Source organism: Larus michahellis, chromosome 9 (genome assembly GCF_964199755.1).
Source record: "Larus michahellis chromosome 9, bLarMic1.1, whole genome shotgun sequence".
Classification (NCBI taxonomy): Eukaryota; Metazoa; Chordata; class Aves; order Charadriiformes; family Laridae; genus Larus; species Larus michahellis.
In genome coordinates, this window is record NC_133904.1 from 11,426,707 (window position 1) to 11,447,478 (window position 20,772).

Below are 20,772 nucleotides of genomic sequence, written 5' to 3' on the forward strand. Positions count from 1 at the left end.
TCACAGATGATAGAGGCACTGTTAGCGGTAATGAGATCAGGACTACATGGGTAATTAACTTGTAATTCCTTACTGAAACAGCAAACAATCACACTGCTACAAATGCGAGGAAATGACACCAAGTTTAATTGGAAAAGGAGGAAAAAGCAGAGCTGTGTCAAGATCCAAGAGATGTTTCCCCTTGTGCTGTCCCCTGAGCTCAAGACATATATAATGCAGTGTCCTCAAATGTGCTTAAAACCTTTTACCAGCAAGGCTGTCTCAGTAGCACGTTGACAAGTGGAAGATTGTGTATGCTGGACGACTGTGGGTTTGAATGGATACATAAAGCTCAATGCTACAGTAATCACAATAATCAGTGGTAATACACAGCCTGATTTTTACCAGGTGAAGCACTACTGAGCGCAGACTAGAAGGATATGTTCCCGTGAAAACCCTCCCTAGCTGGGCCATTGGCCACTTTCTTCACTATAATTAGCTTTCCAGTGCTGTAGCATACACACACAAGGTGGGGATGTATGTATATGAATAGTAAGTGTATGCAACATTATGATTTCTGATTTTTTTCTAAATTCTGATTTTTTAATTTGTTTTTCTGGAATCTGATCTTGATTCCAACTCAACCCCATAGTAAAGCTCCTGCTAATTTCATAGAGAGACGGTCTTTGCCAAGAAAATTTGGAAAGAAGAGAACAGATACTTCCATTTAAATATGCATTAATGCTGTAAGTATGCATCCGGCCTTTCGGGTTTGTTTGTGTGGAGTGCACATTTTGTGTGTCTCGATACTCTGCCTAGCACCACAGCCTTGGAAATCACGCCTAGAGTTAATGACGGCACTCTGCTGGGTTTATTAATACCAGCTCAGAAAGTGAGAGGGTGCTCTGACTTTAGCAAGGGGACTGTATAATTGTTCCAAGTACTCCAGATCCAGGAATCAACCTTCAGAGCCTTTTCTCGGTGTGTGACATTCATCCTGGTGACACTCAAGTAGCACACTGCTGAAGGACAGCCAGGGCACATCTATATTTGTTCCATTGCTCACAGCTGGCATGTGCCCTGGGCAAAGAGGCGGTCTAGGGTTACGGTGATAAGTCTTCCAACTGCAGTCATAGGAAAGTGGCAGGGAATTGCTTTTGTGTGAATTCATTTTTACTAGGGGAAATAAATGCGAAGTTTGATGCCATCTGAGCTATCAGAAGAATTTATGACATCTTAAGATAGAAGGCAAGTTTTTAGGTAGTAACATTCTTTGTTATGTGTTTTCGATAATTGATGGTCACGGACTTAAACATTCTTCACTGTAATTGTATCTGTGCCTGTAAACTGAGCAAAAACTGAGCAATCATCTGAAAATCTTATTTAGGCAGCAGGGTTCCAGACGAGCTTAATTATACTCATTTTAATTTATGTAATTTAATTTCATTTTGGTAGGAAAAATACTTGTTAATTCACTTTTCTAGTTAGTAGTAGCTTCTAAAGCAAGCCTTATTTGTTACAATTATGGGGAAAACAGTCTTTGCGGAAGCCAGACAACATTTTCTGGTATGTGTCAATACCTTTTCTCTGTTTGTTATGTTAAAATTTGCATGATTTATTTTATCACCTTTAGCATAAATAATATTTCTGCCTAACTTCAGTGTTTTTTGTCTATAGTAAGATATTGCTAGCTGTAGAACCCACACCCATGTCTGCAGTGCCAGAAGACAAATGGTGAACTTCTGTGTGTGTCTTCTTGCAGATCTGGTAGGCTGGGCTGTTTTCAGTCATTGATATAGAACTGGAGAGTTGGCAGTTTCTTCGCACTTTTCACTAGTTCAAGAAGTTGCCTTCTAATAAGTCACTGACTGCGTTGACTTTGTTAGCTAAGTAATCCTCAGGAATATTAGTAAAATATCAATGAAATAAATTGGAAGTGTTAGCAAGTACTCGAATTTATGAAGACCATAAAAAGTAGTTTGAAAGCAAAGTTTATGTGAACGTTTCTGCAAAAGCTCTGATAACCTTGATGTCTGTCTGACCTTTGGGCTTCTTTCTGCGAGAAAGTGGGTTTGAAGCTTTTGTGTGTGTCACTGAGCTAGGGCTAGATGTAACTATAGGTTCATTAATACTCAGATGAAATCTTTCCGTGAACTCTTTTGATTATAGTATTAAACTGATGAGAAAATCGACCAGTTTTGTAGCCCTGATATTGTTCGTGCTGGTGAACAGTGTAGGGCTGCGGGGATGCTGCAGCTCTGTCAGAGCACTGTCTCTGTACTAGCATTATTTCACGTGCTGTTGGTAATACAGGCTGGTTGGAAAGAGTGGGCTTGGGGAGTCAGCATTAAGATTGCCCTTGCACCTTTAATGTCATCCCACATGCATCTGCTTTATCATCAGCTTTGCATTTCGCATCCACATGCTCTTTTCACACCTCCCCCGTTGCACAGAATGGACAAAGTGTGCAAGCTCCAGGTCAGAGCAGACTTCTCCCAGTTCAGGGATTGATGACCTGCCTTGCTTCCTAGTTGCTGTATGCTTTGTCATGGGAATCAACATTCATCTTTTTTTCCTGAGCTTCATTTATGTTAAAATATATATTTTCACAGCACCTGAGAACTCCCAAAGGGCAGTATTTTTCCCTGTTTTATAGAAAGGAGTTGAGACCTGGACTGAGAACAATGTTAAAAGAAACCTCAAGTTTCAGTGTCAAGAATAGCAACTTGAAAAATCCAGGATTTTTCAGGGCATTTACTAGTGTGTTACATGGTATCAGTGGTCAGACGAGAGGGCATCCTACGATATGCCTGACTGACAGTTCAGAAAGTGCACTTGACAGCAGCTGAAGGGTGAGCAGACTTCAAACCGGGCCATCTCCAATTGCACAGAACAGCACTAAGTGTGCCTGAAGTACAGTCGCAGTGTTGAGCTGAGGACAGGACTACTCCACAGTTTGGAAATCAGACATCAGGGTTGCAGATGAGCCACTCAGAAAACATAGGATGCACACCAGAGACCTCTCTCTGCTGTGCTTTGCATGGAGGCGAGAAAAAACAAGCTTCCTATGGCTTCACTTGAGAAGCCTCACTTAGGAAGTGAAGCTACCAGCTTTGGTCTTTCCCATGCCTACCTCCAGGCCTTGAGCAGTCCTCAGCCAAATCTATTCCATCTATATATTTTTAAGCATGAAAAACTCACACTTGATATCTAAGTATGTAGCTATGGATCTTTCTTATCTTTTACAGGCTTGAGTCTTGTCATCTCAAAAGCCTCACTGGGGATACCAATGTCATCCAGATCTGGCAGTGCGAGAGACTATGAAACGCATGACGAGTTGCCCGGTTGTTCAGCTTCCCCACCAGTCCCAGAGCCTAGTGAGACTGAGGCTGGAGGCTTGATATTTTATCACATGGATCTTTATGGATCAAAGGAGAGGTTTGATATCTTTCCTGAAGAGCCATCTGGTCAAGGAGACAGATCTCTGGGGGATATCAGAAGGGAATCTGCATTGAGTAGCGAAAAATTTCAGTGCTCACAAGAAGCTGGATATGACTTGGAAAAGGAGGTTGCAGAGTTGGCTAAGATGTATGGACTTGATGAGGATAGAGAAAAAGAGCTTGAGCTTCTTGGAGGACATCGGGAAATGGTGGAGAGCAGACGTCCACCTGCTCGCACAGAAAAAGCAGGATCACAAGGCTCCGTATATAATGCATCAAAAAGCATCTCTCCAGTGAAAGATCAAAGTCAAAGCACAAAGCAACAGGGACTTCATGGCAAGGCTTCTCACGATGAAGATCAGAGCAAAGGCAGAGCAGAGGATGAGGCTGAGAGCCACACATGGTCCAGAGAGGGGGTTAGCAGTGGTGGTGTGTCAGATGAGTGGAGCAGTCAGGCTGTTAGTGAGGAGGAGGAAGAAGCAGCAGATGTTTTTTGCTCTACCTGCAAGATCCCAATCCGAGCTTTTGACAAACTGTTTGGTGAGCACAAGGATCACGAGGTGGCTCAGCTCCCCAGCGCTGTGGAAAGTGAAAAGGTAAGAGTAATACAAGTGTACTGTGGTGCCTCAAAAACAGTGTTCAGACAAACTAAGAATTACACTGGGTGTTTTGGTAGGAGGAGATTCATAAAAACATGTGCAAGTTGGAAGAGCAGATTGCTCAGATGGAAAACTTCGCCAGTCACTTGGAGGAAATCTTCATCACCGTCGAGGTAAGGCATTTTTTTCTTGGGCTAACCTTGTGGTGCTGGGGTTAGAACAGTTTTGACAGCCATAGTGTTCAGTTGTTAATGAGGTAATTCTGGTAACAGAGCAGAGTTATCTTGGAGTTTGCCTAGACTAAGGTACTCAGTAAAACTCATCCTAATGAATTTTTTAAGTGAGCTAGTAAAACCACATTAAGCATTTGCACAGATACTTGCATTCAGAAATGAAGTGACCTTCACTCAGGTTATCTTAGTTTTAAATGGCCAAGGACCTGTGGTCTAATTAGTCCATCCAGAGTGTACCCCTTGCGTTCACTTGGTTTCATTCACAGAAGTGCCAGATACAGGCGAACCCTTGGACCACCTGCATCGAGCTACAGCACTTCAAGGGTTGTGCTCCTGCTTGCCTGATGTCAGCTTGGCCCTGGGGAAGGGGCCCAGCTGGCAGCAAGTCAAACCAAAGCAGTAACTCAAGGCACCGACTGTCTTTTCTCTGCTGCATGTGGCACAGGAGGATATTGGTGCCTGAGCAGTGGGCAGCTGCTGGCAATAAAGCCTTGCCTGCTCCTTAAATCCTTCTTCTTAATGCTTTCTCCAGCAGTGAGTGAGGATACCAGCATTAGCTGCTCAGCTCCCCCAGCGCTAATCCATGGATCCCACTGGGTTGCCATGGTTTCTGTCATGGAAGGATGTGCTTGGCTGTGTTGGTGGAAACACTTGTGAGATTATGGCTAGGATACATCTCTAGTTGTGCTCCCTGGGTTTAGTTTGGAGACAGTTGCCTTGCCTCATTGTTTTTATTATAATTTCTGATGCTCTTACTATGCCTGGAACCAAATCCGGTACTCTCTTTTGCATCAGTGGGGGGTGGATGATTAGAATAAATGCCTAAAAAAATGCAAATTAGTCAAATTAGAGCTTCTGTGTACTGGCATCACCTCCCTGGCAAGGAGAATTTTAGGCAGACCTGAGTAAGATTTTTCTCTGGCTGAGCTATGGATCAGGCCTGACACCAAAGAACAAAGCCCCAAATGCCTTGCAGGAAAACTTTGGGAGGCAGGAGCAGAACTTCGAGGTGCATTACAACGATGCGGTGCAAGTGCTTGCTCAGAAGTACGAAGAACAGTTGGAAGCTCTGGGGGAAGAGAAGAGGCAGAAGCTGGAAGCTTTATACGGGCAGCTGGTCAGTTGTGGGGAACATCTCGACACCTGCAAGGAGCTGACAGACGCAACCCAGGAGCTTTACCTGGAAAATGACAAAGCCACTTTTATGAAGGTAAAGATCTTTAACTGGCAAGGCCCCTCCTAAATGTTCTTTGCTGCTTGCAAGTAGTCCCCATCTGGGAAGTCCGAAGTGGCTTTATTTCTAGAGAACATTTGGGGTGCTTATGCTCGGTCCATGGTGCTGTCACTGCTCCAGGTGCTTGGCATGGTGGCACTGACTTAGTGGGGCAACACAATGGGGCCAAAATGCAGAAGCAGCAGCAGAAGTTTCTAACTTGGATGCTCAATGATTTGTGGGTCTCACTGGTGTTCAGAGGGAAGATATCTCTCTAAAAAGCTTATCTCGGGAAACTCTGGAAGCACTTGGTGTTCATTGCCTCATGCAGGCTCAGCTCTCTTGCTCTATTCTGGGCTCACAGCAGGCAGGCTGATGCAACTGCTTTGGAAGATGTTTCTTTTTCTTGCTCATTTTGTTGGAAAGTTCAGCTTAACAGGAGGCTCCACAATAAATACATCAGGAGCTCCTACAAAGTGATGGATGAATCCCACTGTTGAGGAGGTGTCGAGCAGTTATTTTTCTTTAGCAAGTAGAAAAATAATTGGAAAAAAAATGACGATTTTCACTGCTGATGAGCGATTGCTGTAATCTGAGCTGTCCTGTGACTCAGATGGGTGGGAGCATTTCTATAGCACAGCCACAGTAACTCCTGAACTGGACAGTAAACAAATCTCCGAACACCTCCGGTCTGCTCCAATGGATCAGCTTGCTGTGTCACTCCAACCTGCTGAGTTCTTCGTATGAGCTGACTTTTCCTGTTCCTCTGCATCTCTGGAATAACCCTATTTTCTCCTTAGCTCATAAACAGTTTTACATCACCCCTAGGAACCATTATTCACCAAGAGGTGAATAGCTCTTGGTCATGAGCTCTCGGCTGCTTAGATTTCTCCCGGGATGGTATATCTGTCTTCCAGTAACGTGCACTGCTCGGACGTTACTGACAACTTCACTCAGTTATTTTCCCCAGCTGTTGGTTTTTGTTTGTGAAGGATCTGTTGGTGCTTTGGACACTTGAGGAAGGATAGAGTCTAGAGTCTAGATGGGTAGACAGTGGTCACTCTCGTATATTGCACGTTATCTTACTGTAAATTCAGCCAAGATCTCTCCATTTGAATGGACAGTTACACGCAGCTTTGTCCTTAGAGCTGGGTGAGACCCAATTAGCTCACTCTACAGGCTGCATTTGGGACAATTCACGTAAGACAGGTCAACAGCATGATGTAGTCTGACTCTAGACTTATGCAAGAAATGTATCTTTTCTGCCTTTAACACTGTCTCTTTTTTTTTTTCTACAGGCAGCAGTAACCATGGTTGACAGGTAGTATCACAGTCTGGGATTTCGTGTCACATTCCTTCCTGCTAATTGGGCCTGGTTTTGGAGACATTCACATGTTCTGGACTTTGTTCAGTCACACAAATGTTATCTAACCTACTAGAGCTATTGAAATCTTTAGTATTTCTGCTGCAGTAAACTGCAGCAGAAAAAGTTTCTCTAATAAGTTTAACACTCAAAACTAGTTTTGAGACAATTTTAAAAAACCCAAAAGGAGAGTTAGAGCATGAATAAATCACTGTTTTCAGCTTAGTCATAAGGAACTAATTTCAGTGACTGGGAAACAGGATTGCTAAGATCTTTAAAGAAATGCCCTGGATACAAATCTGCCTAAATCTGAGCTCCCCAAATAGATTAGTAAAAGGCTTATTTATGCATTAGTATAGAGGGGTAGAAAGTCAAGCTGTGGGAGCTCAAAACAGATACTGAAAGATCTTGGAGCGCTTGGAAGAAATCTTAGGGCACCCTAAATCAGTTGCAAAAAATGTACATTTAAATTGACTGTCATCATTTACGAAAACACACAGAAAAGATATCCCCTTTGTTTCAAATTTACAACACCTAGAACCATGAGGTCCTGAATTAGTAATAGCGTCATGAATTCTAAATAATGAAAGTCGTGGAGCTAACAGCTTGCTTCCTGCGGCGGGGTGCTGGGGAAGTGTCACTCACCTGCTCGGTGGGAGCGCAGCGTGGGGCACACAAAGCGTGGTCCCTCAGTCCCGTCAGCATCCAGCTCTGGTTGGCATCTCAGAGCACTGATCTGATGTGCGGCTGTGTATCTCCAAGCAAAGGGCACAGGGAGGCTGAGCTTTGTACAGCTGTGAAAACATTATTTTAAGGAAATAACTGTTATTTTAGAGTTTGCTGTTCTTTTTCTCTTACCAATAGGCATCATAGAAAGCTATCTCCAAAATTGTGGTACTTCCAGTTAGATATTTTTTTTCTACAATTACAGGCTGGAAGAATTCTTAAAGAAAGAAGTGGATTTAGAGCTTTCAACACCGCCAGAGTTTGAAGACCGGGTCATAGACTTCTCTGAAGTTGAAGAACTAATGAACTCCATTAATACTATTCCAGGTGCTCTTCCTGTCTGATCATTATTTCAGCCCTATTTACATTTAATTAAGGATATGTATTAGACAGAAGTCCATTAGTTCTTTGAAATGAGAACTGCAAAGGCAGAATTAGCTTCTCCCTAGTTTTCCCTCTAGAATTTTTTGTTTACCTATATATACAGAGGCACTGGAAGCTATTTTTGGGTTGGTTTTTTTTCATTTGTTTTTGGTATAAAATTACCAGAACTGCAAAGGTTGGTCTTTCTTGCTTCTGCTGGATGATTTCCTAGAAGACTCACAAACCCCTTCTGTTGAGGGGTCGGGCGTGCTTATTTGGTGATAACTTGTCTTACCTTGCTTGAACAAAGTAAGAGGGACACCAGATGGCCTTAAACAACCTGCATAGCTTCTCTCGATAACCAGATTTCAGTGGCTTGTTCCTCTGCTATTTAGCAAACATTTTTCCTGTTATCCACAGGAAACAGAGCAAAACCCAAACAAATTTCTAATAATTAAAAAAAATAAAAATACAAAATATTTTAAATCTTTTCTGGCACACCACAAATGGTCAGAAAGAGCAATATGCTTTTTTTTTTTTATGCCTATACATTGTGTTTTCTTAAAGCAAAATAGCATTTCCTACTTCTTTGCATGTGCGACTGACCCCATGTTGGACAGCCTTTCCCTCATCTTTCCTCCAGAGCCTCCGCAGCCCCTGGGCTGGTCCGTAGCATTGGTACGCGTCAGACGTTGCTCCTGCAGAGCTGTACTAGCTCGCTGGGGAACAGCAGCCCTCAAAGGCAGGGGAGGTCAAGTGTACGGAGAAGGGTTAGGCTGAGGCTTATGTATTTTGTTGTTTTGATTTTGACTTGAAGCAAGGCTTCATCCAACAGTGACCTAATTATTAGCTGCAACTGTTTACAGGGTCAGCTCCTAACTTTTCTCCATATAGGAGGAATATGATGCTATTCCATGCCTAGGCTTTGTGCAAAAAACCTTTGTGAGAGGGGAGAGTTTGCCTGTGAACAAGGTATCATGCTTATACATTCAAAACCTGACCTGTTTTCCCCTCTGCAGCTCCTTGTGCCCCTGTGATCAACCCGCAGGCTCCCAATGCAGCCACTGGCACCTCACTGAGAGTTTGCTGGGGCCTCTTCTCAGATGACACTGTCGAGTGGTACCAACTGTGCTATAAACCCGTGAGCAACGAGAGGCGCAGTGACGACCAAGCAGGTAAGGAGGCCTGGACCCAAGGGGACACCTCAGTCCTCCACTGGCAAAACCAGCTGGTTCCAAAGCGCCTCTGGACTTGCTGTTGCTACCTGTCTGTGCACTCTCTTTGCCAACAAAACTGTCGTATCTGCCATCGCATTTCCTGTTACTGGATTTGTCACTCTTCCCCTGCCATGTCTGCCATACTGCCAGCTGCAGCAGGACCCATCACAGGAGCAAAGACAGGACGGGATAGCACGAGTGGGAAGGGGACAGTGGATGGAGTCAGGTCTCAACAGTAGCATTTCCTTTACCGGAGGGTGGGCACTGCATTAGACACACATGTGCTGCATCCACTGCAAAGCACGGTATTTTTAGAGAGCAAATCACCATATTATCGGCACGCCCACTGAAACCACCACAGTCACTTTACAGTTTATCTATCTCAGTGCTAATAATAGGCTGTAACTCCCCATCACCCACACGCACAAAAAAAGAACCACAGAACCATCCTAAAACATCCCAGCCTTGTGACAAAACTGCCTTTGCTAATAATATTCTTGCAGAACCTTTTACTGAAAACACCCAGTCACTGCTCCAGCAAAAGCGGAAGCCAGTAGAGCACCAGGTGGCCAGTTCAGAAAGAAAAGCTGAACCTATCCAAATTTTATAAGATGAAGAATGAGAAATGAGTAGTGAAATAGCTTCGGGTCCTGTCCCACTGCTGGGACGAGCTGACCAGACAGCATCCCTGGAGTGGCAACATCCAGGGTCCTTTTAGAAAAAATTCAGTGACAGGTGGGTGACTTTTCTGTTTGGGTTTGTTGGATTTTTTTTTCTGAGCGATGTGGCTCCTTCAGAAACTGATGGGTTACCTGATTTATGCCTCCTTAGAGGAAGGCATGGTGAACTGGCCTGACAGCTAATCAAAGGGTATGGAGCACAAGGAGCTCTCTTGAACTCAGCACACAACACAATGCACCTCAGCTCCATTACTTGAGGCAGCTTTGGGGAAGAGGGGGTAACTCTGTAAAGGCACTGTAAATGCTTTGTTGTTTTCATTTCAGACCATACGCTAAAAGTCAAAGAAACATACTGCACCATTACTAATCTGTTGCCGAATACACAGTATGAATTTTGGGTCAGTGCTTTGAATGCCTCTGGTATCAGCCCACCAAGTGAAAGAGCAGTTTATGTAACAGGTAAAAGTATTTTATTCATATGACTATGTGACCTTCATAGTGAAATTCACTGCCATCTCTGAATTTTAGACCAGTAATGCTTCCTGGGCACTTTGCTTCTTCTGATATAAGTCTACTGACTGCATGGGAATTTCCTACTTTTATTTGGAGATCCTATTGGGGCAATTGTCTCTGTTTTAGAGTTGAAGAGACAGAAGCACAGAGACAAAATAACTTATTTAAATGCAAGCACATAGAAAAGCTGGGAATAAGGCTCAAGTCTCCCAGTTCTGCCAGCTGGATGGCAGTCCTCCTTTTATTGGCCTGTAGCTATTTTGCGGATTCACCTGCTCTGCTCCCCTTGTAACTGCAGTTCAGTCAAGCATGTTTTGTGAAATCCTGACATCAAATGGAGCAAGTCAGAGTGAGACCTTCAAGCACTCATTCCATATGTCTTTGACATTGTAGAGCAGAGAAGAGATGCACCTTTATGAGAAAGATAAACCCATTGATAGAAAGAATACAGATGCGCAATCAGTCTTTATCTATGTTACTTCTCTGATTAATTCTCTTGGGACCTTTATAGTCCAAATTAAGTCTTTGAATAGTACTGTTAACCACCACTCTGCCTGCTGCTTATTGTCCATTGGGGAAGCAGGTTTCTTTAACTATATATTATTAGTAAACAACTTTTTTTTTTTTTTAAGTCTTCAAAGCATGTTTATAGCAAACATCTTCAAGCAACAACTTAGAATTGTTCTTTTGCCTACTTTTTAGCTCCTTCACCACCTATCATAAAGACTAAAAAGATCCGAAGCTGTGAAAATGCAGCACTGGTGTGCTGGGAATCTAGAGACATTAACCCTGTGGATTCCTACATGGTTGAATTGTCCAAGCTGACAGATGAAGAAAATGGTGATATTATTACTGAGTGAGTCACTATTCTATCGAGTCCATGATATGCAGAGATGGAACCATTTCAAGTCATGTGGCATCAGATAGCACTAAGAAAGGAGCCATGACCCTTTGGTGAATTCCCCTTTATAAACATCCTTCTTAGTAAAATTAATTGTATAAATGTTAATCAAAAATTACTGTACAGGGTATGGGAAAAGGGCAGAAGCAAATGTAAAAAATCTGCATGGTCTGTCACAGACTATCTCTTGCCCGCACTACTGACAACTGTACAAGGTAAAGTGTTGTTGATGGGTTGAAGAGAAGCTGATCATGTAATTTCTTCTTTGTTGCTCAGAAAAATAATCTCAAAGGCCTACCTTTGTTCCCCACCCTATCATTTTCCATGGATTTATCTTCTGTAGATCTATTGTTGGGATTCCTAACTGCGAAGTCCTAATTCACCTCCAGCCAACACAAAGCTATCGCATCTGTGTTAGAGCCCTAAACCTGGGTGGTTCCAGTGAAAGAAGTGAACCTGTCCTGATCCACACCACAGGTACTGTACAGCTCAGAACAACTCCAGCAGCCTGCTGTAGCATCTATTATCTCAACAGAGAGATTCCTGCTGCTTTCAATGGCCTCTGGATCAGGTCCTAATCTCTTACATCTAATTACACACCTGGTAACCTTTTAGGAATGAAAAAAACACTTTTTGTAACAATAAGTGCATTGCTTTAGCTCTGTAATTTAAAATTATTTCTGTCCAGTACATTTGATACTTGAAACTTACTCATTTCTAAACATCTTAAAAGACAGTATCAACCCAACGCCCCCAGATGTTGCCAGCTTGCCAAGTGCTGACACACCACTGAAGAAAGTTGTAGTGTGATTTTACTTTACTTCAGAGATTACCTTGTAATGTCGCTGCTCCTGCTGGAAAGTACATCTGAGACAGACAGTCAGCACTTTCCAGAGTCATTTGGATATGCAGCATCTTCCTCGGTACCGATTAGAACGTCTCCAGCTTGGTGGGGGAAGCTCTGAGGGCTGGTTCCCCTTATTCATCAGGAGAGAGGCAGCCCAGCTTTCAGCTGGAAGCTTTGCTTTTGGTAACTGACACAGCGTTATCATCTCTGCTCTCAGTGCCACACTGGGCATGGATTAACCTTCTCCCCGCAAAGGAAGCTGGAAGCCCTTTCCCCTCCCAACCACCTAATCAAAGCTTATTTTAATGGTTTATAGGTAGACACCTGTTTTCATCTCCACCACTGCTGTAATGATGCTGCAACTTCACTGGGCTGTCTCAAACCTCCCACATCACTCCGAGATGCATTCACACCATACCTGCGTCTCTTCTGCCCTTACCTTCTGTGAGAGATTGGCAAATTGTGCTTATTCAGCAAACTGACCTCCCACCCATTAATCTGTGAAAGGCTACGTTTCAGTAAGAAACCTGCCTGCTACACATCAGTGACACCAGAGAAAAGAAATGGTCATTCTTAAACCCCTGCAGAAGAGGACTGTCATTGCGTTACCATTGTTTGTGTGGATTTCAACTACTTAAATCAAACTCAGTATTTGAAATTGCCAATTTTGCTTGCACAGCATGTGTTTGTTTTCAGCAGCACATGCCTGCAATTGCCCTGTCATTGTTTGTATTGTATTTCCATTGAAGTAACTTGCAGTTTGATTATAATGATTTCATTTGGGATTAGCCTGGAGAGATTTATCTTCTCTGAGTCTACATTATGCAAACAGCTGATGCAAATTGATCTGTCAGCTGCAAGCGCTCACCTCCAACACTGGGAATGACCTTTGATTCTTACTTACTGGGCTGGGTACACAAACACCAACTACAAACAGCAGCTGTGATGCACGTGGCTGCTCATCGGCGCGCAGTGTGTCAGACCTGTTGGTGAAGTCCCGGAAGGGAGAAAGGCAGAGGTTCTTTTATCCTGGGCTGGCTCAGCTGACTTACCTCTCGGGGGGCTGATGTGAAGAGGAGGTGCTGAAGCACGAGGGATGCTGCGTGTGGCACCTTTGTAGAAGTTCCTTCTCTTCAAATTGTGCCCGGCATTTATGTGGAAGAGTGAGGCCATGGAGATGCCTTTAGGCCTCCCCCTTACCCTTTCAGTGATTAAAAATAGACCACTTCAGTTCTGAGGAAGATGACTTGAAACCGGACAGGCCATTACAGGGAGGACCCCTCATCTTTGAATAGCTACTTCCTGTGCAATGCCTGCAGCTTTGAGCCCCGGCTGCGTTTAAAACCAGGATAAGGCTCCTTTTCTGCTTTTTCACAAGGTTGTAACTAAAGAATGTTAAGCTGTAAAACACCCATTTGTTTGAAAAACTCCAAATAGACAACCTTGTCCTCTCAATATCAGCCACAGATACCTCCCAGAGCACTGGTTAATCTTTTTGTAGAGCCAAACAACATTTCACCGCACCCTAATGCCATAAGATGCTGGAGTTATCCTCAGGCATTCTTCTCTCTTGCAGGTACCTACTTCTGCCTTAATGAGGACACAGCCCATCCTTTACTGGCGATTCTAGATGATGGATTTACAATTGCATGCGATCAACTGGAAAACCCAGAGTGTGATCTGCCCATCTATGATAACAGCTTTACAAGGTATACAGAAGAATTTCAGTTGCAACTAATGCATGTGGTTTGTGGCTGCTTTGTGCACAACACAGCCCGACCTTGAGTTTAAATCCACTAAAAAGGTTTACTGGTATTGCAGCTCTCCTCACCTTCAAGCCAGGCACCAACCAAGTAAAACTCCCAGACCGTGTATAACGCATAGTGTTTTTTCCATGTTGATTTTTGCGTGACAACTGCAGACATCTTTGTTGGTCCTTTTAAAATATAGATTACTCACCTTTTAGAAACTCAGATTTATTTTAAGGTATTTCAAGTTGGGCTCCTAAGATAACTACTCAGTTTGAAATGGTAGGCTTTCCCCATAGCTCCTTGGAGAGTAAAACTCTGTTTCCGTTTATCCAGGCCCCGTAGTTTCACTGGGGTTATTGTTCCTGAGCACTGTTCCTGAACTCCCTGTGGCTTGCTGCTCTTTTCTGAGAATTTCTAGGGTGACCAGTACATATAACCTACATCTCCCTCTGCATGATCTGTGCGCTGACTTCTATTAAATTCCAAAACTTTCTTCCCATTTAATTCTTTACAGAGCCCAAAAACCCCAGAAAAGTGTCACAAGAAAAAAAAAACCAAACAACCAAAAAATCAAACCCCACATACTCTTAATACAGCACTAGTGGGATTAAAAAAAAAAAAAAAGGCATAATTATTAGGTTCTCTTTTAGTTACAATGATGAAGCACTTGCACACTTCCAAGACTTGCGGAGCTGCGCCTCTCTGCTGGCTGTTGCTCCCTCTCCCCTGCCCCCTCCTCTGCAAGCTGCCGAGGTGACAGAGCCTTGCACATGGTGTGCGGGAGGCTCTGCCCATCCTTCCTTGGTCTCGGTTTCACACGTGGAGATTTGGGGGCTGTTTTTATATAGCTCTGTCCAATGGAAACCACCGAACACTCCTCTTATGGAAAACTTGTTCACTACAGCAAATGCTACAGAATGGGCAAAGAAAACCAAAGCAAATTTGTCAAAGCAAATACTAAGGAAAGGAGAGGGGTCTGAATACTTACCTCTTACTGAAAGCTGATACTATTTGAGCTTACAGATTTTACTTCAAAACAGAATTAGGCCTTTTGCCATTGAAATGAGAGACTTAGTTTGCCAAAATGCATGTTTCCAGTCAGAACCACGGAATCAACTCATAACCAGGACAGGCATCTGCAGACACAGAATAATACAAGCCCACTACTTAATCCCTCCGTGGAAATGGAGCAATGTTACCAGAGGGCTTGGTAGAAAAGAGCCAGGAGATAGAAGATTCTCTTCATTAAAGTCATTATGATAAGCCTAAATGGGATTTCATCCCACTTCCACAGGGTGCTTTTATGTTTCACATAAACAGCCAGAGCTGGCACTCATCTCATTCTGAACTCTGAGGCTGAGTTTTTGATGCCGCCGTGAACTCTCAGAAGCCTCTTTCATGCCAAGATACTGGGGGGGGGGAGGAAAAAGAAAAACAAAAAGCTCCCAAGCTGAAATGACTTGACACTCATAGTACAAGGAAATTACATTGCAAACTCTTCTTTCTGAAGTTTATGTGATCTCAGAGATACTAATGGGTTTCCTAACCACAGCAGCTCCTACGGTCTGATCTGACTCAGGCTTGCCTTGGTGGCTTTGCAACTTTCATTACTACGGTAATATTTAGTTCACAGCTGTTTGCCCATCCATTTGCATCATTCCTTTTCCTTCTCAAGCTGTAGCAGCACGGCTTCTCCGAGTCCAGATTTCAGCAGCCTTTGAGCTATTCCCAAGCCATCTACGTGCACTTGTAATGAAGTGTGCACTTGCTTTAAGGGATCGCTGCTGAGGTGGCACAGAGAACAGCTGTCTTGCTGTGCATGCCCGTCCCTACACATCAGGCCCTCCCAATGCTGAGTGCAGCTCTTTCTCAGCGTTACCTAAAGGTAGACGAGCCCAGAGTGTCTGCCAGCAACATCCTTTGCTTTGTAATTTACAACTTTAGACGACCTTACCAGAGAAACACAAAGGTCGTGTGTGACTCCCCATCCAAAACTGAAGGTGTGTTTTGAAACCTGCTATCCCCGGTGATGCAGCAATGACAGCTAATACATCGTGTACTTTTCCTGAGGAAAAGCTGGGATGTAGTCTTACAGGATTCATGTTGCCCTCTTAAATCAAGTTAGGGTATTTCAGAAGCATTGGGCGTGGGCTATTTTGCCCAACTTTCTTGCTTCAGAACATGTGTTTTTGGAGACTTACATCTTCAAAGCACCCACCTCCTTTGACTCCGAGACTGTGTCTGTAAATCAAGCTGAAGGGTCTCTCTGTGGTATATTGTCTTTGATTGTCTCTCCCACACATCTCTGTAAAGTGTCATCTTCTGCACAGTTCCTATCATAAAGGCCAGGAACCAGTCTACTGCTAAAACGGTTCATAGCCCAGGTACGTAAGCATATCCCAAACTCTCCTACCATGTCCGGTTCTTGCTGGTCCCTCCAAACACAGCATAAGCAGGTCTCCTCCCCAACTGCCCCAGGAGTTTCGTGCTGTTACAATGCTCCATTCCTGGTGGTGAGTGACATGTAAAGCCCTCGTCTGTTTGGGAAGAAAATACAAAATCTGTAGGCTTTTCCCCGTGCTATACTGCGGTTCACCAGAGCACTCTCTTTTCTAGCAAGTAGTAACTTTCCCAGAAAACCCAGGCAGCACAGAACGCTCTTCTCCCTATTCCTCAAAGTGCCCAGGATACTCATTTATACAAAGCTACCCACATGTAAAAAATAGGGTAGGTGCCATAAAGAAACCTGCAGGTTCTGTGCCAGGTCCTCAGCACGTGGACTTTGATATAGTCAAAAATCCATGCTGCACTGCTAAGGAGGCAGCAAAAGTGGCTGTTGTTTATTGATAGGTAATGTCCAGGTGCATTACACACCTAAACATTTTAAACAACATTGCAGAGAGTCCCTGCCGAAGCACATATTCCTGTCTGTCTCCCACAGGTGTATCGGGATCCTGGGCAGTCTGATCCCATTTCCAGGAAAGCATTACTGGGAGGTGGACGTTGAGGAAGACACAGAATACAGGATCGGTGTGGCTTTTGAGAACACACCGAGACATGGTTATCTGGGGGCAAACAACTCCTCCTGGTGCATGAGGCATATCATCACACCATCAAGGTAAGGGCTGCGGAGGCCACAGGCCTCCTACAGGAACACCTACGTGCACACCTGCAGGCAGAGCAGCAGAGACCTCCCACTTGCAGGGGGCAGTCAGAAGTTTTATATCAAAGCCCAGACCAAGCACTTAACCAGGTACCTGTGGCATTCCTCTGTTGGCACTGTGAACTAGTGTTAGAAGTAGCCTGGAACCTTAAACCAAATCCTACCGCTTAATGACATTCTCACATTGAAATAGGCAGTCCCAGGAATAAATCTGATTAAAATATGTGTTACAGAAGTTAGCTGTAACACTTCTTTTAGGTCACTGAAACCCCAGTGGGAAGACAGAGGGTAACAGATCCACGTAACCTAGAAACTACATATCTGGCTAAACCCAGTTGTACGCAACTGGTTTTGATCTGTCTCCTACCTGTGGAAGTACCTAACAGCCATACCTGCATGCAGAAATGCCAGCTCCCCTTTTGCCTCAGCTGAACCTTCTGGCTCTCCCCCAGAAACCATTATACATTAGCATCATTGCCTTTGACAGCCATGTGACATTTGGGAACCCTGTGAAGCATGCAGGAGCAAGAAAAAAAGCTGCACCCCTGGGTGTCCCCCAGGATTGCCTACCGCCTGTCTGAATGGCTCCCTGCTCAGCCTGCAAGACTTGCCAGGGTGCTGCTGGGTCCCCTTGGGCAGGGAGCCTGGACACCGCCTGAGTGTCCCCAGCATGCACAGTCAGCAAATAGCAAGGATGGCATAGCGGCGCCCAAATCTGCCTGTCCTCTGCCCGCTGGTATGCAGGGAGAGGTTCTAGATGCAGCTCAGTTGGCTGGAGCACACACTCCTCCCCAGCCTCCCCAGCAGCTGGCCCACTGCGTAGCCAGTCTTCAGCGGTGCTGGCATTCGCCTCCCACACAGCAAGAAAAGCTGCTTAATGAGGGAGACCAAACCCACTAAAGCTAATGACTCTCATACACTGCAGGCAGGCTAATTTGATTTCCTTGCTACATTGAGCTAAGAGGTACATTGAGGTTTGCTCATATTCTTCTGGAGCAATGAGCATGGACTTCAGAGAGAAAAGGGAGCTGGGCCATTGTTCAGTTTGAGTCGCTGTCATACCCATTTCTGTAGGGAAATGTTCTCAGGTTTGAGTGGTGTGGGTGGAGGAGGTGGTTAGTGAAGACGCTGGCCCTTACGAAATGCCAGATAACTCACTTCAGCTGAATAAATCTTCTCATTTCTGCTCAGAAAGGCACATGTTCCCATAAAAGTCTCATATTTTTGGTTGCAGCGTGCCACACTAGGGAGAGCTGTTTGAGTAACTGTTGAAGGACTTACTTGGAACAGGGACTACATGGGGAAGAAGTGGGCTACCCTCATGACAAAGCTACTTACGTACAGAGCACCTTCCTGGCCTCCAATAACCCACAGTCTAGCAATCATAATTAAGATGTCACCCTCTAGTAAACGAGCATGAAGACTGGAACTTCCCCATCAACACCGCCCTGGCTGAGCAGGGAGGTCTTATAGGAAAAGCAGCCAGAAATGTCACTTGAGAGTGGGGTTTGAAAAACGATGTCAAAGAGTCTGGAGGATGCCTAGGCACAGTGAGTCAGGCAGCCTCTGCCCGGGGGATTACGCTCCCTGGCTGCTGCCGTGAAGGTGTGGGTGAGGAGCTCCTGTGCCTTTGGCAGGGAAGAGGGCTCAGTATCACAGGCCCTGAGGGAGCAAGCGGGCAGCACGACACGGCCAAGTCGTCTCCCCAGCTCCCTCCTTGGCCGTGCCTACAGCTACCTACGGGCGAGGCCGAGGGGGTGACAAGTGTTGTTCTGGGGCAAGCCTAACTGGCCTAACAGAGCACACACCGCTCCTTCATAGAGGGACAGCTTCAGGCTGAACCTAGTGGCAAGGGTGCAACCTCCAATTTAGAGGACACCCACATTACCCCATGAGACATGGAGAAAAATGGAAAAGTCCCACATTGTGCTCTGACCTTGTCCATATCTAAAAGCTATCACTCGTCCATCCGCAGCCAGACTGGGATATGAAGCAAGAGGCCTGTTACACGGGTTAACGGGCAGGTCTGAGCACAGGGCGCGCCATTCTTCGGCAAACATGGCCATTGCTCAGCAAAGTGGAAGGGACTCGGGCAGTAAGCACAGGGCACATGGGAGGGACGGGACTGTGGAGCAGGAAGCATACTCTGGAACACACCCGTGTGCACTTCCCTTTAGGTTTTTGTCTGTGTTTCTCACCTACAGGCACAAGTACGAATTCCTGCACAGCGGGATGACGCCAGACATCAGAATTACTGTCCCCCCTAGAAGGATTGGCATCCTGCTGGACTATGAGAACTGCAGACTGTCATTTTTCAATGCAGACATTGCCCAGCACCTTTATGCATTCAACTCACACTTCCAGCATTACGTCCACCCCTGCTTTGCTTTGGAAACACCTGGTATCCTACGGATACATACCGGAATTGCAACACCCCCATGGACTGCTCTCGCATAACCTGTGTTCTGCAGATGCACATCTACATGGAACCTGCATTGAGCGATGCCCTCTCTCAGCATTAGCTGCTCCATCATCCTCCTCCACACTCCTCTCCCAAGAGAGCAAAGCAACCCCGACCCAAACCAGCTGCCAAGCCTGAGCAGGCCTGTTTCTGTCCTCTTAGGCAGGATCTTGGACCTTGTGACCATAATGGTGTGGTGCTATCAGCATCCCAGAAATTCTCCAGTTAGAAATAGATACCATCCTTCCCAGAAGGGACACTGTCACCAAGCAGCAGTGGCAGCTGGATCACTGGTTCCCCCAGTACCCATTTGATGCCTAGGGAACGCGCCTGTTCCAGAGCAATCATTAATTCAACTCTCGCGTCTGCTGAAGAGCTAAAAATTCGAAGAAAAATAAAAATAGCAGAAGGCATATCACGGTACAGCTGCTAGACAGAGCTGAAAACACTCTAACCATGACGCTGATCTCACAATCAAGTATTCTTGTCACTACATGAAGACTGTGACACAAGATAATCAAATACGCCTCCCTTGTGTGTGAACTGTTAGCGCCTACCATACACACTGAGGCTTTTTGAAATACCCAAGCATGCACTACAGTCTCAAATATTAAAAGACATTTTTACAGAATGCCCATGCTGCTCATTCATTCATCCAGGGAAAAAACAAAAGACAAACCGAGGCCTTTTGCAGTGCTTGACTTGACCATATAGAGAAATCTAAATCATTTCTAGCTAAAATGCTTTTTTAGCTTGTTCTTTTTGGCCATGCTCACCTCCACTTGGGTGTATCCTCCACGCTCACAGATCTGTTCTCCCCCTCAGCACTGAAGACCTCTCACCCCTGATGCTGTGCCCTTGAAGCTCTGGGTGTCCACTGGGGGCTGGAAATGACTCTGGCCCAGCACTTGTTTAGGCTTCATTTCCAGACATCAGGCAATGAGACGGGCACTGCCTGTCAAGCAGGCTTGTCTAGCTCTAAACGGCCTCATTCGTGTATGTCAAAACTACCCAAATTCAATCACGAGTCATTAACAGAGAAGCTTTTCCACAGATTTATTGTACATTCATTACAAAAAATCACTGGTTCAAGTTTCCATCCTAGGGGATTGTCAGGAACAGGCAGCGGCCTCTACAATATTCAGGGGTCCCAACAAACAGAGCCTGGCAAAACCGAAAGGATTTGACATAGAAGCATGTTCCTAAAGCGTGTCTGTTCTTCCCCAAATAGCTTTAAAAATAGCCTCCCTAAAACAGGCTTTGCAGAAACGATAAAAACAGAGCTAAGTATGTCTTTATGGCAGTGATTAGTACCATGTTTTC

General features: G+C 44.8%; 1 protein-coding gene across 4 annotated transcripts; it reads left to right on the top strand.

The window, feature by feature from the left end:
• The first annotated feature begins 497 nt into the window (after positions 1–497).
• On the top strand, positions 498–20,080 carry FSD2 (fibronectin type III and SPRY domain containing 2). Of its 4 annotated transcripts, none has more exons than XM_074600924.1 (13): positions 498–725; positions 3,228–4,015; positions 4,096–4,191; positions 5,228–5,461; positions 6,763–6,785; positions 7,759–7,880; positions 8,936–9,091; positions 10,138–10,272; positions 11,029–11,182; positions 11,571–11,704; positions 13,651–13,783; positions 16,767–16,943; positions 19,193–20,080. In XM_074600924.1, exons 2-13 carry the CDS (start codon positions 3,269–3,271, stop codon positions 19,443–19,445), a joined length of 2,364 nt encoding a protein of 787 aa, XP_074457025.1. In that variant the 5' UTR covers positions 498–725; positions 3,228–3,268; the 3' UTR covers positions 19,446–20,080. The 4 variants fall into 4 exon arrangements, with proteins under 4 accessions (XP_074457025.1, XP_074457022.1, XP_074457024.1 ...); XM_074600921.1 differs by lacking the exon at positions 498–725 and adding an exon at positions 982–1,545; XM_074600923.1 differs by lacking the exon at positions 498–725 and adding an exon at positions 1,079–1,239.
• The last annotated feature ends 692 nt before the right edge of the window (positions 20,081–20,772 follow it).

Excerpts from the sequence above, each read along its gene's own strand:
- FSD2 (XM_074600924.1), top strand. The coding sequence starts at position 3,269 with ATGTCATCCAGATCTGGCAGTGCGAGAGACTATGAAACGCATGACGAG. Across the intron at positions 11,705-13,650 it reads TGTCCTGATCCACACCACAG|GTACCTACTTCTGCCTTAAT; the intron begins GTACTGTACAGC and ends TCTCTCTTGCAG. Across the intron at positions 16,944-19,192 it reads CATATCATCACACCATCAAG|GCACAAGTACGAATTCCTGC; the intron begins GTAAGGGCTGCG and ends TCTCACCTACAG.